Raw genomic sequence first — 13,178 nt, forward strand, 5'->3', positions numbered from 1 at the left:
TCTTCAGCAGAATTTGGGGGGCAGTGCTAAACGTCACTTCAAAGAAACGCCCCATACGCGCAGAACCTCTCAGATCGCCTACATGATCTTCAAACTTTTCAAAGTGGTCAGAGGCAGGGCATGGGCACGTCATGCACTACCAGATACCCTGTCGGATCATTCAAATTTATGCATATTGTAGATGGAGTTTCGATACGTTGACAGGATGGATAAAGTGGATACCAGTGATCCATACAGCCGACCCGCGCGCAGGACACAATGGATAGTGAGTACTTTAGCTTATCATTATGGATTAGATCGAGGAGTAGAGAACGAAATTATTGTATTGGCCACAGGGTTGGATCAATATTTGCAAGAGATTTTCCATCATATGGACTGCCAAGGAGACGGTAAGATACCTGTGGAGGACTTCAACATTTTATGTGAAATTCTAGGACTGAACAAAGACTCCGATTCGGAGGAGTGTGTCGGGATTTTGGACAATTTGCCAAACGAGTTCACTTTCAGACAATTTCATGCAAAACTGTGTGGATACTTCAGCACCAAAGCAGGGTGCCAGTATGAGAATGGAAGACTTCTCGTGGGAAAAGAGAGCGAGCATATAGAGACGCAGATCCGTCTCAGGAGCCCTTTGAGGCGGAGAGAAAAGTTGTTCTCCGTGGGCGCCAGTGGGCGAGGTAGCAGAGGGTCCTCTCCCACCTCGGAACGACATGCTTCAGGCTGCAAGCAAATGGGGTCATGCACACGGGAATGTTACGAGGAAATAGTTGCCCTTGAGGAAGCCGAAGACAGGATAACAAAACTGGAGGATGAGAATGCCAGTCTCAGAGAATTAGTTGAAGACATGCGTGCAGCTCTCCAGAGTAGTGATGCCCGCTCCTTGGCACTACAGGTAAGCCCTACAGGCTCTGACGAACACATCCATTAGCCTACTGAGTGCCAGTTGTAACTGCCTGTAACTAACATGCTTTGCAGTTTTGCACAAATACAAAGCACATCTATTTCTGACTGTGATCTGCTCATGCAAATGACCATCGCATTCCTATTTGTCACAGGTGGGACTTTGGAAAAGTCACTCGAAACACAAACCAGAAGGTGGCTGTTTCATCGCCCATCAGAAGCGAGCCGCCCAGAAGACCCCTCGCGGTCACATTAAAACCAGCAGCTATGACAATCTGAAGAGCCTGAAGACTTTCCTCCATGAGGTCGAGCTGATCCGCAGCTCACAGGACGACCAGATGGAGGAGGCCATGCAGTGGAACCAGAAACTGGCGCAGGAGCTGCGGAGCTCCAGGGAGGCTCTGGCTGCAATCGGGGACTGTAACAGGGTCCTGCAGCGGGAGCAGGTGGACATGAGGAGGAAGGTGGAGGACGCCAGACAGGCCGTGCTCAGTGGCCTGGGCAAGGTGAAGGAGCTGGAGGCCAAAGCCAGCCACATGCCGGTGCTGCAGAGGCACGTCCAGCAGCTGGAGGATGATCTCCTCTACTACAGGTAAAGACTGCCCTCAATAGAACCACGACGCATCACATCACCAGAAAATTCATTCAGCAGGTCTTTCTAATGTCTGTGTTTTATAGCAGTGGTTAATAAACCGTGTTGCAATGGTATTTACGGACACGCAGGGAATTTGAAAAGAGAGAAACCTGATTCTTACGACATTTAGGCTTGTGATTGCAGCATTGCAGCATCTCTGATGGAAGGACTAGCCTGACATCTCGCTATTCAAAGTAATACAACACCGAGATCTAAAAGACGACATGACAGGTGACCTCCCAGGGCACTGTACGTGGTCTAACTCTCCTTTGATGTGCTACCTCGTGAGAACATAGAGCTTTGTTATTGCATTATGGAGGTCTCAGCGGTTAAAGTGAACCATAATAAATTATAATTCTCCCCTGAATAAAATGACTCCCTATTTACCTTTGGACCCATGCCTGGAAAACTGCGCCATGCTATTTAAGTATGCTTGATGTGGTTTGCTATCCCGATTTCCAGCCTTGTTTTGTTTGGGTTTGGTTTAATGGGCAACGTGTGTGGTAAGTTGGTCCTGTTTTGTGTGCCGCTACTGTTGGAAACTATTCATTTCTATGAGCGGTTTAACTTTTTAATATGCAACTGCACTTTATAACACAAAGCTGTGTGCTTATATATCGTGTTTAGCTCTGTGTGTGTGCCCTGTCTGTTTTTGTCCTGTAGCTAATGACAAGAAGAGTTGGTACCCTGAGCAGATGCCTGTGCAAATATTCAGGACAACATTTTGGAGTTCTTATAGCAAAATGTACGGGTGTAAAGACACTCAACATGCCCCTAAAACTTTGCCGGTTCCTGCCGGTTCCTACTCTGAAACATGTTTTGCAGACACAGTACTCCATTAACCATAAACTTACAAATCTATGCAAACTTTTAAGGCTGTGCCAACAAGTCCTTTCCAGCCCCCTTCCATTGATACTCTTCAGCCAAATAATTCATTCAGCTCCACAATAGGTCTGCCTCTCCATTGAGCTTAGGCCTAAGCAGGCTGAATGTTCCCATCAATCTTCAGCCGCCCTCTCACTCTGCCCTCTCCTCACAATAACAGATTAATGCTCCCTCCGATGGAACCTAGCAACCAGTCTCCATAAATAGCCTACTTTCACCAAAAGGCACTTGCTTATCAACACCCTGTTGGGTAAACTGACCGGATCTTGTTTTTTATTTTTTTACTTTGTGTGTGTGTGTGTGTGTGTGCGCGTGCGTGTGTGTGCGTGCCCTGTGTGGGGATCTCAGTCCAGGCAGTTTTACCAAGAGTGAGCCAGACTAGGATGTGTTAGGTTTTCTCTAAGTGACAGTTCATTAGAGTGAGGTGAGGAGGCATCTGTGGGCATTCAGTGGGCACACAACTATTAAGAGACTAGCTAATGGGGCCAAAAGGATGCTGGCTGTTCTCCCTGGATCAATTTTCTAACTATCTGGATCTAAGCAGTGTATTTTCATGATTTCAGGAGTACTTATGCATGCACTGTATATTTTTTTCCCATATATTATTTCAATTGAAGCTCTGACACAAGCTACCGGTCACCTATGAGGGAAAGCTCTCTCTGATTTAACTCCTTTCCACACATCCCAGGACTTGTAATAAACTAGGCCTAACCACCATTGTTTTCAATCAGATAACTACTAGTCCCCAACTACAGTTATCTGGAACCTGAGAGATTAAATGTCACGTCTGTCGTATATAAGAGGTGCAGGCATGTGTTGCTGGATCTGATAAAAGTGATGGAGTCATCACATTTTCTACTTTGGGTGGCGATAATGGGATCTCAGAGATGCTAAAGACTGTCAGAGATGGGGTCACAAACTCCCCAGAAATTACTGTAAACTGTGTCAAAACCAGAGCCTTAAGTGGACAACATGACATGCTGGACGCAGGCTACGTCAGTGTTGTCGAAAGTTGACGTTATACAACAAACTGGACCTGCATTTGGCCACAGACTTTTCCACGACTAGTTTGAATTGGAACAGACTTGAAGCGAATGTGGTCTGCTAGTCTGAAACTCAAGATGTGGGAGTCGTGCTATTGCATAATGTTTGGATGGTGCTGCTGAACGAGCACAGAGGGACTGGGATGGGGGTCGCCACGCCGACGGGAGAGGGTGGGAAACGGGAATGAACTACCCAATCTATTACAATGAGGAACGGCTGAGTCGACCAAGTGTAACTTTGAATTCTGGAGTTGCATTTAACTCCAAAAGGTAGCGAGCATCTAAATCAGTCGCCTCCGCCTTTAGAGAGCTGTTAGCCGGGCCCAGAGACAATGGAGCGCCCAGCCCGAGAGGAACACAAAGAGAGGAGGGGGGAGGAAAAGCTACCATCTGGAGGAAGAGGCAAACACTCGAGTGTTTGTTCATGGATCGCAGGGCATGTTTTTCAAGGCCCACAAGAGAGGAACAGACTCGTCCGTCTCTGTCTCTCCGCTGTGTCTGCGCTTCAGCTTTCTAGAACGGGGCGGAGGCGGGAAGTCAAGATCTCTCTCGATGAGCTACGACAAACAACTCTGGCACAATTTTGTCTTTTGTCTTTCTCGTTGGTATGGCTCGGCTCGGCTCTCGGACGATCCCCCACTCCAGATGCTCCCTGAAACCATACCTTTACAGTAACGCGGTGTGTGTTTAAACCCACTGTGAGCCTCCACGGTGTCTCTATGTAAATGGGCCTGTCCTCCGACATCTGCTGCGTAGGCCTCTAACCCTTGGCCCTGGGATGCCGGGCCCCGGGGAGCCATAATCTCCCAGCCTTTTCATGCTCTCTGCGTGGCGGCCCGCGAGCTGGAGGAAGAAGGGCCCGGTGGGCCGTTTATCTGCCGCTGTGTGAGAGCCGCGGCATTGTGAGGAGCAGGTGCTGCCTCCGCATTCCCGCCCTTTGAATAATACTCGCCGCCGCGCTCAACTCGAGGGACGTCTGAGACCCAGGGTATTTCTCCTGCCTCACTGTTGTTGTTGAACAGCCTTCAGAAACCACACGGCCAAGTGGGCTCCTTTTCAGTTTGGACCCCTTCCCTCTTCTCCTCCCTTCCTCTTGGCTGGGAGCTATTCCGACTGTGCAGACATCAGCACTAATACATCACACACAGGAGACTTCGAAATTTAATTCATCAACGCCTTTTACTCCAGTGGTCCACTTGCACCTTGCCCACTGGCTGGAACTTTATGGACTGCATTCCCCGACCAAGGTCTGGGCCAGTCCCAGACTATAAAGCGCTGTTTCCACTGAATTGTGCAATTTAGACCAAGAACACGTTTTTATCTGTGTAGAGAATCCATTTTGTGTTGCTCCTCTGACTGTGTATCCACAGGGCTTTAGAATTCCAGTTGAATAGATTTATCACTGTCGGCTTTCCAAACAAACCCTTCACATAAACACATCCTTCCCAGCCGTAGCCTACTACAGGGCCCCCTGCAAAGAGAGCACTCCAAGTTCAAGCTCAGGTCTGCTGCATGCCCTCACTTGTAACCTCTGTGGACTGATGGACAGGAGACTCGCTCACACTGACGGGTGACACCTGAGGAAAGAAACAGCTTTTTGTGGAGTGGGGGAGGGGTAGGTCAGGGGCCAGTGCGGACGAAGGTTCAAAATCAGCCCTTGCTGTGGTAAACACAGGAAGTACTCTGGTGTCCTGACTCTAACCACAAACAGCTGAACTCCCCTTGGCCTGAAAACATTGGTCCAGACTTATGTAAATAATGTTGGACCATTCAATGATAAATAATCCAACCTTGCACTATTTGCAACTAGGACTATTGGCTTCTATACACTGACCAAGGCCGGAGAACATCTGCTCACTGCCTTCCATTGATACTTAATGTTGGGTCATTGAAATACAAGATGTCTCCTCAGACACAGATGTCTGTGCATTGCACCGTCTATAAGCTTACAGATAACTCAGTTGCTTGAACTTTTCTTAACGAATACTGTCTGGAGACTTATCACTCTAGGTCGAGGCTCAGAATTATGAGACAAGAGGTTCATCCATTACAAGAAGCAATAGTCTGGAGAGATACAGGAACAGGCAGCGCAGCAGACAGTTCAGGAAATATTAAATTGATTATCAAGCCCTGCTCTTCTAGTCTGGGAGCACCGGGATAAAAGATGCTACACTGGCTCTAGAAGCCATAGCGTTGAAGCCTGTCTCAGGTTTCGTTTTATAAACTCTGCTTTGAATCTCCAGATTCCAATAATCAAGAACGTGAGAAGTATGTCTTAGAGAATCTTATTTCCACCAATCACTCCATTAAAGTCAACCAGTCTCCAAGGAAATTGGAAAAATTCAGTGCCTTTTGCTGCTTCTGGTGTTTTAGCACATGATGCTAGGTACTGTAGGTCGATTTTATGAAGCTTACAAAATAGAGTTTGCATTGATGTGCTAACATATTCCGTATGGAGTGTTGATGCTGGTTCCTATTTATGGTTGTCATTACATGTCCTATATACCCCTAGTGATGGATAGGGAGTTCAGTTCATGCTTACTTTCTTCAGTCTAACGTTATTTCTCTTCAAGTTTGAACGCTCATTAACTTTGACAATCGTTACGCCATTCTATCACGAGAATCAGACGTTCTAGGATGTTTTATTTTCTCTCCTCCAGCAATAAGAAATATCGACTTTTCTGCCGATGCTACTTTTCCATCAGCCACTGGTGAGGGCTTTGTTCCCAGTCTGTGTCGGTGAGAGAGAGAGAGGTGGCCAGGCTGTCTACAGCATGTCTCCTGGATCCCACAGTGAAACCGCTATCCAGGATGTCTGGGCTGCTCTCAGGTGTCTGGAGAGCTTCAGACGCCTTCTCCCGCCTCTCCGCGTTCAGCTCGACCACAGAGCTCTCTCGCGCTACTCGCCATGTATACATTTGATCCCGAAAACCATCGCAGGAAGTGGACTCCTCAAACAGCATTACTCACATACACAATCCTAATCCCCTTCAACCAGTCTTAGCTTGACATGCAGCACATCCATTCTTTTCCCCCAATCTCAAAGGAGAACTTACTGTTTGTACAAGTACTTTTTGTCTCACAAGACACAAAGTTGGCACCATTTTTCTCCCCGCCCCATGTCAAAAGCCAGAGGCAGAGACTTCATGTGCAGCCCACAGTGTTCACCAGAGCCAGGCCACAGCTCTCCTCCAACCGCTTCTCTTGTCAATTAAAGTGCAATTAGTCACACCGGGCTCAGCATTTGAAAAGGCCCTTGGCTCGCTCATTCCCGAGTCTCGGCACCTCCATGGCAACCAGCTAGGCTGTGTGTTTGCGTGCCCCCGGCCTCCCCCTCCCTGTGCAGCTGGGGGTCCTCACAGGCCTGGGGCACCCCCCTCCTCCTCCTGCTGCCTCCACCACGGCCTCCATATTTCAAACATGTCTCCGCCCTTTCTGATTGATTGCCAGACACCAGGCCGCTGTTGTTAACCTTCCACTGCACATTACTCCCCTCTGTGGGCTTGTATCTGCTCTGTGCTCTCGCAGTATTCTGTAGTTGGTCAGTGTTCTGTAGTTGGTCAAATTTCTGTAGTTAGTCTGTGTTCTGTAGTTGGTCAGTGTTCTGTAGTTGGTCAGTGTTCTGTAGTTAGTCTGTGTTCTGTAGTTGGTCAGTGTTCTGTAGTCGGTCAGTGTTCTGTAGTTGGTCAGTGTTCTGTAGTTGGTCAGTGTTCTGTAGTTGGTCTGTGTTCTGTAGTTGGTTCTGTAGTTGGTCAGTGTTCTGTAGTTGGTCTGTGTTCTGTAGTTGGTTCTGTAGTTGGTCAGTGTTCTGTAGTTGGTTCTGTAGTTGGTCAGTGTTCTGTAGTTGGTCAGTGTTCTGTAGTTGGTCTGTGTTCTGTAGTTGGTTCTGTAGTTGGTCAGTGTTCTGTAGTTGGTCAGTGTTCTGTAGTTGGTCAGTGTTCTGTAGTTGGTCTGCCTCGTGCCAGAAGAATATAAGCATGAGTGCTTCTTGACTGAGTTTTTTTTTTTCACAGAGCCAAGCTGAAAACCTTTTCTTGATTTTTTTTTCCTGGCAAGACATTGTCATCTGGAAACACTTATTCTGTGATTCACGAAGGCCCCCTATCGTATTTCCTCCAACACAAAAGCAGAGGAAAGCTGGAACATTTTAATAATTACAAAATGATTGATCAGAGAGAACTGCAGTCTAAATTGATTATGAAATGTTGTAATTAATTGTAATGTGTATCAAAACAACAAAGATACATAAATGACTGTAGGCTGCAGTAGTGTTTCTTTTCATGTACTGTAGGTTACAATGTAGGTGCTTTCAAACTTCATGATGATGTCCTTCATTCTCTCTAGGTTTCCATCATGCCCCAGCTGTCAGTCATTGTATTCCCCTCACAACTTGTAGCCAAACCCGTTGAAACTTGAGGGGCAACTCTCTCACTGACCCACTTTACTGTGAAAATGTCTTAAAGATGCAATGCCTGGCTTCAATTACTCCGCCCATATCCAGAGAGCTATATCACAAAGCCCCCTATAAAAAGTATCATGGCCGTTGTTGATGTGTTTAGCTATACACTGTCATGTTACTCATGCGCTATTTGTGTGAGCCCTGGCCTTGGATTGAGTAGTGCAGAACACTGTTCCTCTGTGAAAATGTAAAGCAAGAAGTTCCCCCGGGATCCAGCCTTGTAGTCCGCGTGTGTAGCTAACAATAACACACCGTGTTTCACAGAGCACTTCCTCGTCCTCTTCTAGGTCGGAGCTGTCCAAACTACAAATCCCAGGCAGCGCCAGAGCAGGGCAGCAGGTCAGCGGCGGCGACGGCAGACCGGCGCAGAGATGCTGCACGGACTCCCAGCATGACCGGCGGTCTCCTACAGGGCGAGCCGAGACCACCCCGGACAACAGTAAGACCGCGCCCTCCCTCCAGTCTTAACGGCCGGCCGCTGGGGCTAGACCGCGGGCTTCTGTGCGTGCCGCCGTCGCTTGTGTCTGTGGCGTAACGGGGCGTTGTGGCGCTGTTGTGTCTTCGCCAGCGGAGGAGCAGCTGTTCCGCTCGGTGGAGGGCCAGGCCGCGTCGGACGAGGAGGAGGACAAGTGGACGGGAGAGCAGCAGAGGCAGGTGGACGAGGTGAAGACGATCCTCACCAGGCTGTCCTGCTGTGGAGACAGGTGCCGTAACCCCGCCTCTCACCGCGCCCGGCCGAAACGGCATCGCCGTCCACGACGGCCGCCGCCTGCGCAAAGGCGTGCGCAAGTCAGACATGACAAGCTTAGGCTTTTAAGACTGCGAAACACTTTGTACTTTATGAATGAAATCAATGAGCCTCATTTTAATTTAGCCGGGGGGAGGTCCTGTTTGAGATTAGATCTTTTTTTCGGGGGAGCCCTGGGCCATTTTTGAAAACGTGACATCTTCCCCCCCAGGTGTGACGAGAAGGCGGTGAAGAAGCTGCTCTCTCACTTCGGAGGCCCGCGGAGCGAGGAGAGCCGCAGCGCCGTGGTGGAGCTCCTGGAGAAGGTCACCAGGCTGAACAAGCAGCTGGAGATGAAGGAGAGCCAGGCCCGCAAGGCCGAGATGGACACGGACCAGGTAGGTAGGGGGGCCGCCGCGGACCACCGCCTCTGCTGCTCCGCCTGGCACCCGCCAGAGACGCTTACATCAATAGCTGTTCTCAGAATGTTTTTGTCTGCCTTCACATTATTGAGTCATTTTGGGGCTCTGGTCATGGTGTAAAATTAGATTAGAGAGGACCGGGTTGAGGTTGTTATGAGAGCACAGGGCTTCAAAGGGAAACCGCAGCGAGTGGCACGGCCCTGGTTCCGCCCCCTCCCAACCCGAGGCCGTGCCTGGCCAGCCAGCCCTGGGTGCTGAGCCACCCTGTGTGTGCAGCTGTTTCTCACTGGGCTGACCACGGAAACACCCACCCCCGGCTCTACACGACACTTACCAATATTGCAAATGAGAGCCTGTGGATACAGCCGAGTACCGTAGCAGCTCACCAGACGGGAACATACACGGTGGGGTGACCTTGATGTTGTGCGCGTAGCCGGTGGCTCCAAACCGGTCGGCTTCAACGAGCGTACGAACGCGAGGGTTTGTTTACATGGTGGGGCCGGGCTACAGGCCGCGCCCGGACTGAGGCGCGTGTGAGTTTGTGTAAGCTGACGCGGTTCCCCGTGTTTGCCTGCGTCTCCGTTCCAGATGAAGGACTCGCTGGTCCAGGAGTTGCAGCAGAAGGCGGAGGAGACGGAGATGCTCCAGATGGAGCTGCAGATGCTGGAGACGGAGAGGGTGCGTCTGTCCCTGGTTGAGGAGAAACTGGTGGACGTTCTGCAGCTCCTGCAGCAGCTGAGGGACCTGGTCAGTCAGACACGGCTGCCTGCTGCTGTACACCAGTAGAGAGCCAGTTAGCCAACCACCGCTTAGCTCAACTCTGCTGAATGAAGAAAGAGTGGTACATAACAGTACCTCAAAAAGTACCTCACGAATAGGCCCCTACCTTATATTCTCTCAAATAGAATAAACCATAAGGGTTCTGAAAGCTGATCTCGTCCCATTAGTTACATAACTTTCAGCCTTCATTGGATAATCACCCAATTAACAGCCTGTTAATAGATTGGCCACCGTGTAAGGAGTGCTCTCTGGTTTCAGAATGTGTCCCGGAGGTCGCTGGGGAAGATCTTGCTCAGCACTCTGGAGTCTTGTAGCGACCCTCAACATGGTAAGAAGCACCGCTTTGAACAGCTGTTACACTGAGTCAATAAACTGGATATGGCCATTGTGAAACATGATAATCAAGAATTACAAAAAGACCCCAAGTTGTAAAAGTTATAAATAGGTTTAAATTAGATTTTCTTGCGGAGAGGCTTGCCCGTAATGTAATTCTGTCTGTATACACATCTGTTGCCTTTTTAACAGGGAAAGCCCACATATTGGAGGTCCTCAACGCTCTTTACCATGAGCTGGCCGCATGTGAGATTCTGTCCTCCGGTGCCCAGCTGGAGCGAACACAAAGTCGTCAGTCCCTGAACGCTCTGGTCATCTCCTGCTGACCAAGCCTGCCACCTGCTGGAGAGATCATACCTGAGCTCAAAGGAGGATGGCTTGACAGCTCTTTATCTATAAGGCAATAACTAGGCACTAACATTTCTGGTTACTGTCGACTCAAACTGTGTACATTCTGTATTATACTGTATGTTTAGCTCTTATTTTCTTTAAGCCTGCTTGTCTGTCAAGAGCTACGGGTTTCTAGTAGAATATACAGTACTGTCCATGAGCAACACATGCACATAATTTTGTTTAATTCAACATTTATTTTTCTCTTGTCAATGTAGAATTGTGACCTAATGTGAAATTATTACCGTAGCGATCACGTAGATTAATTTTGAGGATCTAAATTACGTTTAAATAATGTAAAGTAGGATATAATTCCTCAGAATGCAACGGTTTTCAGGGGAGCGTTTGATCCATGGTCAATAACCCTACTGTGGAGAACAGTTTGTGGAGGCTGTAAACAAAGGGGCATTATCCTTCAAAATGGCGCTCACCATTTGTACAATACTGCAATCTCTGACCCACACCAGCATGCAAGCTAAGGATTATGTTCAGCATGTGGCGTTTGTATTGTACTCATGTGTTACAGTATGGAATAATCTTGTGCTATCCTTTTGTATCTGTCTCAAACAGAATGTAAATAATGACTTTTTGATGCAGTAGCCTTATGAAGGCTCCTCATTTAAACAGGCTGTGGAAGATATATACAAACATGCCTCTTTCATCTATACTATACCTCTGAGATCAGATGTATCTCTGGACAAAACACTTATTTTGGTATGACTGTCAATATTTTCAATTGACCGAACTTGTATTCAGTTGTTTGTATACAAGGAAATAAAATTATAAACACAGAATCCATTCCTGGGACCCGTTGCACAAAACCTGGGGAGGGGATTAAGCTGTCTGACTGATTTCCCAGTCATCCTGGCTGACGTTAGCCGTGATCCAGTTACATGAAAGCATGTCACATTTGTTATGACATCAGTCACCATGGAGATTTATCCTGCGGAGCTAGCCTGCTCCAGACCAGGCTAAGAGCCAGGATCTATCAATCTTATCCAATAGCTCAGTCACTCCGTTTGAAAACCAATGTGTTCATTAGTTATTCCACTGCTCTTTACATATCCAGTGAAGTAGGCCTACTGTTATTATTTAAATATTGTGACCATTTTTCTACATTTATTCAGCCTATATTCATACATTTTATTAAATTCTATGTGCTAGTCATTGTCTGTTATAATTGTGTTGACTAAGCTGTTCATATTATTCACCAAAGGGTTCAACTGGGCATCAGCTTAGGACAGACGGGTCCGATAACCTCAAATTGTGTGCCATCAATGGCAAATAAAATACACAAGGAAGAGTAACATGCATGGTCCTTTATTGTATAAAGATAAATCAAATAGGTAAGTAAACTGTCATCCATCAAAATCCTTGAAAACCGAAGTCACAAAGTGCTGTACATGATAGAAAGCACAGAAACAAAGCATACCACACAACCCAAGAATAAATGCACATTTACAAAGGTACTGTATGCATACAATGCACTCTGCTTGTGTGCACAATGAGATACATGTGCATGTAAGACAAATCCATATACCACAAATGAATATTGACATGAATAAATGCAGTAGCCCACCTGTATACTGTATATAAATAAAAAAGATAAACTCACTAGTTTACCCATATACAGTACAGGCATGCGTAGTGTAATAAGCACAAACAATAAAATAGGCCCAAGTCAACTGAAATAACCTTTTAAATATCGGCCTCTAACCACTCTTCTATTGCAGGCCCAATTTAACTAAAATGATGTAAAACATATTGGTTTCTGACCACTCTGCCATTGTTGTCATCTGGGAAAACAGCAGAATTGTCCCAGTCCACATCTGGGAGCACTCTGGGGGCCCTCTCCCTCCTCAAACAGGCAACATTATGGAGGACAGCGCAGGCAACAGTGATGTCGCAGGCTCTCTCTGGGCTCACCCTCAGGTGGCGGAGACACTGAAAGCGTGCCTTCAGGAGGCCAAAGGACGTCTCTATCCGGGCCCTCGTCCTGGCATGGGCGTGGTTGAATGCCTGCTGCGCTGCTTCTGGGTCTGGGAAGGGGGTGAGCAGGAACGGTTCGCAGGCATACGCTCTGTCACCCAGCAACACACCAGAGAATTCACCTGTCACCCAGCAACACACCAGAGAATACGCTCTGTCACCCAGCAACACACCAGAGAATTCACCTGTCACCCAGCAACACACCAGAGAATACGCTCTGTCACCCAGCAACACACCAGTCAATTCACCTGTCACCCAGCAACACACCAGAGAATACGCTCTGTCACCCAGCAACACACCAGTCAATTCACCTGTCAACATAGACTGGATTCATCACAATCCCATAGCAGAGTGACATTCCTGACACAGCCATGATGTCTAAAGTGGATATCAGTAGAGGTCATGTGTCTTACTTTGTGATAGTCTCTGGTAAATTGTAGAGGCGTGAAAGATGTGGGAGTCATGGACCGAGCCAGGCCACTTTGCCTCAACGTTGCTGATGGTGTAGTCGGCATTACAGACCATCTGAAACAATGAGATGTAGCCCATTAAACCAATCCAATGCACATCACATGCAATGCACAATGTTCATGTAGTTGTATCCTTAGGTCATGTT

The 13,178-nt window shown here is 47.8% G+C and overlaps 1 protein-coding gene across 1 annotated transcript; it reads left to right on the plus strand.

Annotated features, from left to right (window-relative positions):
* Positions 1–205: 205 nt before the first annotated feature.
* efcc1 (EF-hand and coiled-coil domain containing 1) lies at positions 206–10,509 on the plus strand (the record flags this gene model as incomplete). The annotated part of the gene is made up of 8 exons (XM_084440841.1): positions 206–892; positions 1,056–1,492; positions 8,209–8,360; positions 8,490–8,625; positions 8,881–9,046; positions 9,659–9,817; positions 10,109–10,178; positions 10,376–10,509. The coding sequence occupies 8 exons, from the start codon at positions 206–208 to the stop codon at positions 10,507–10,509; spliced, it is 1,941 nt and encodes a 646-aa protein (XP_084296967.1).
* Positions 10,510–13,178: the final 2,669 nt, after the last annotated feature.

This window comes from Borostomias antarcticus, assembly GCF_949987555.1.
Source record: "Borostomias antarcticus genome assembly, chromosome: 7".
NCBI lineage: Eukaryota > Metazoa > Chordata > Actinopteri > Stomiiformes > Stomiidae > Borostomias > Borostomias antarcticus.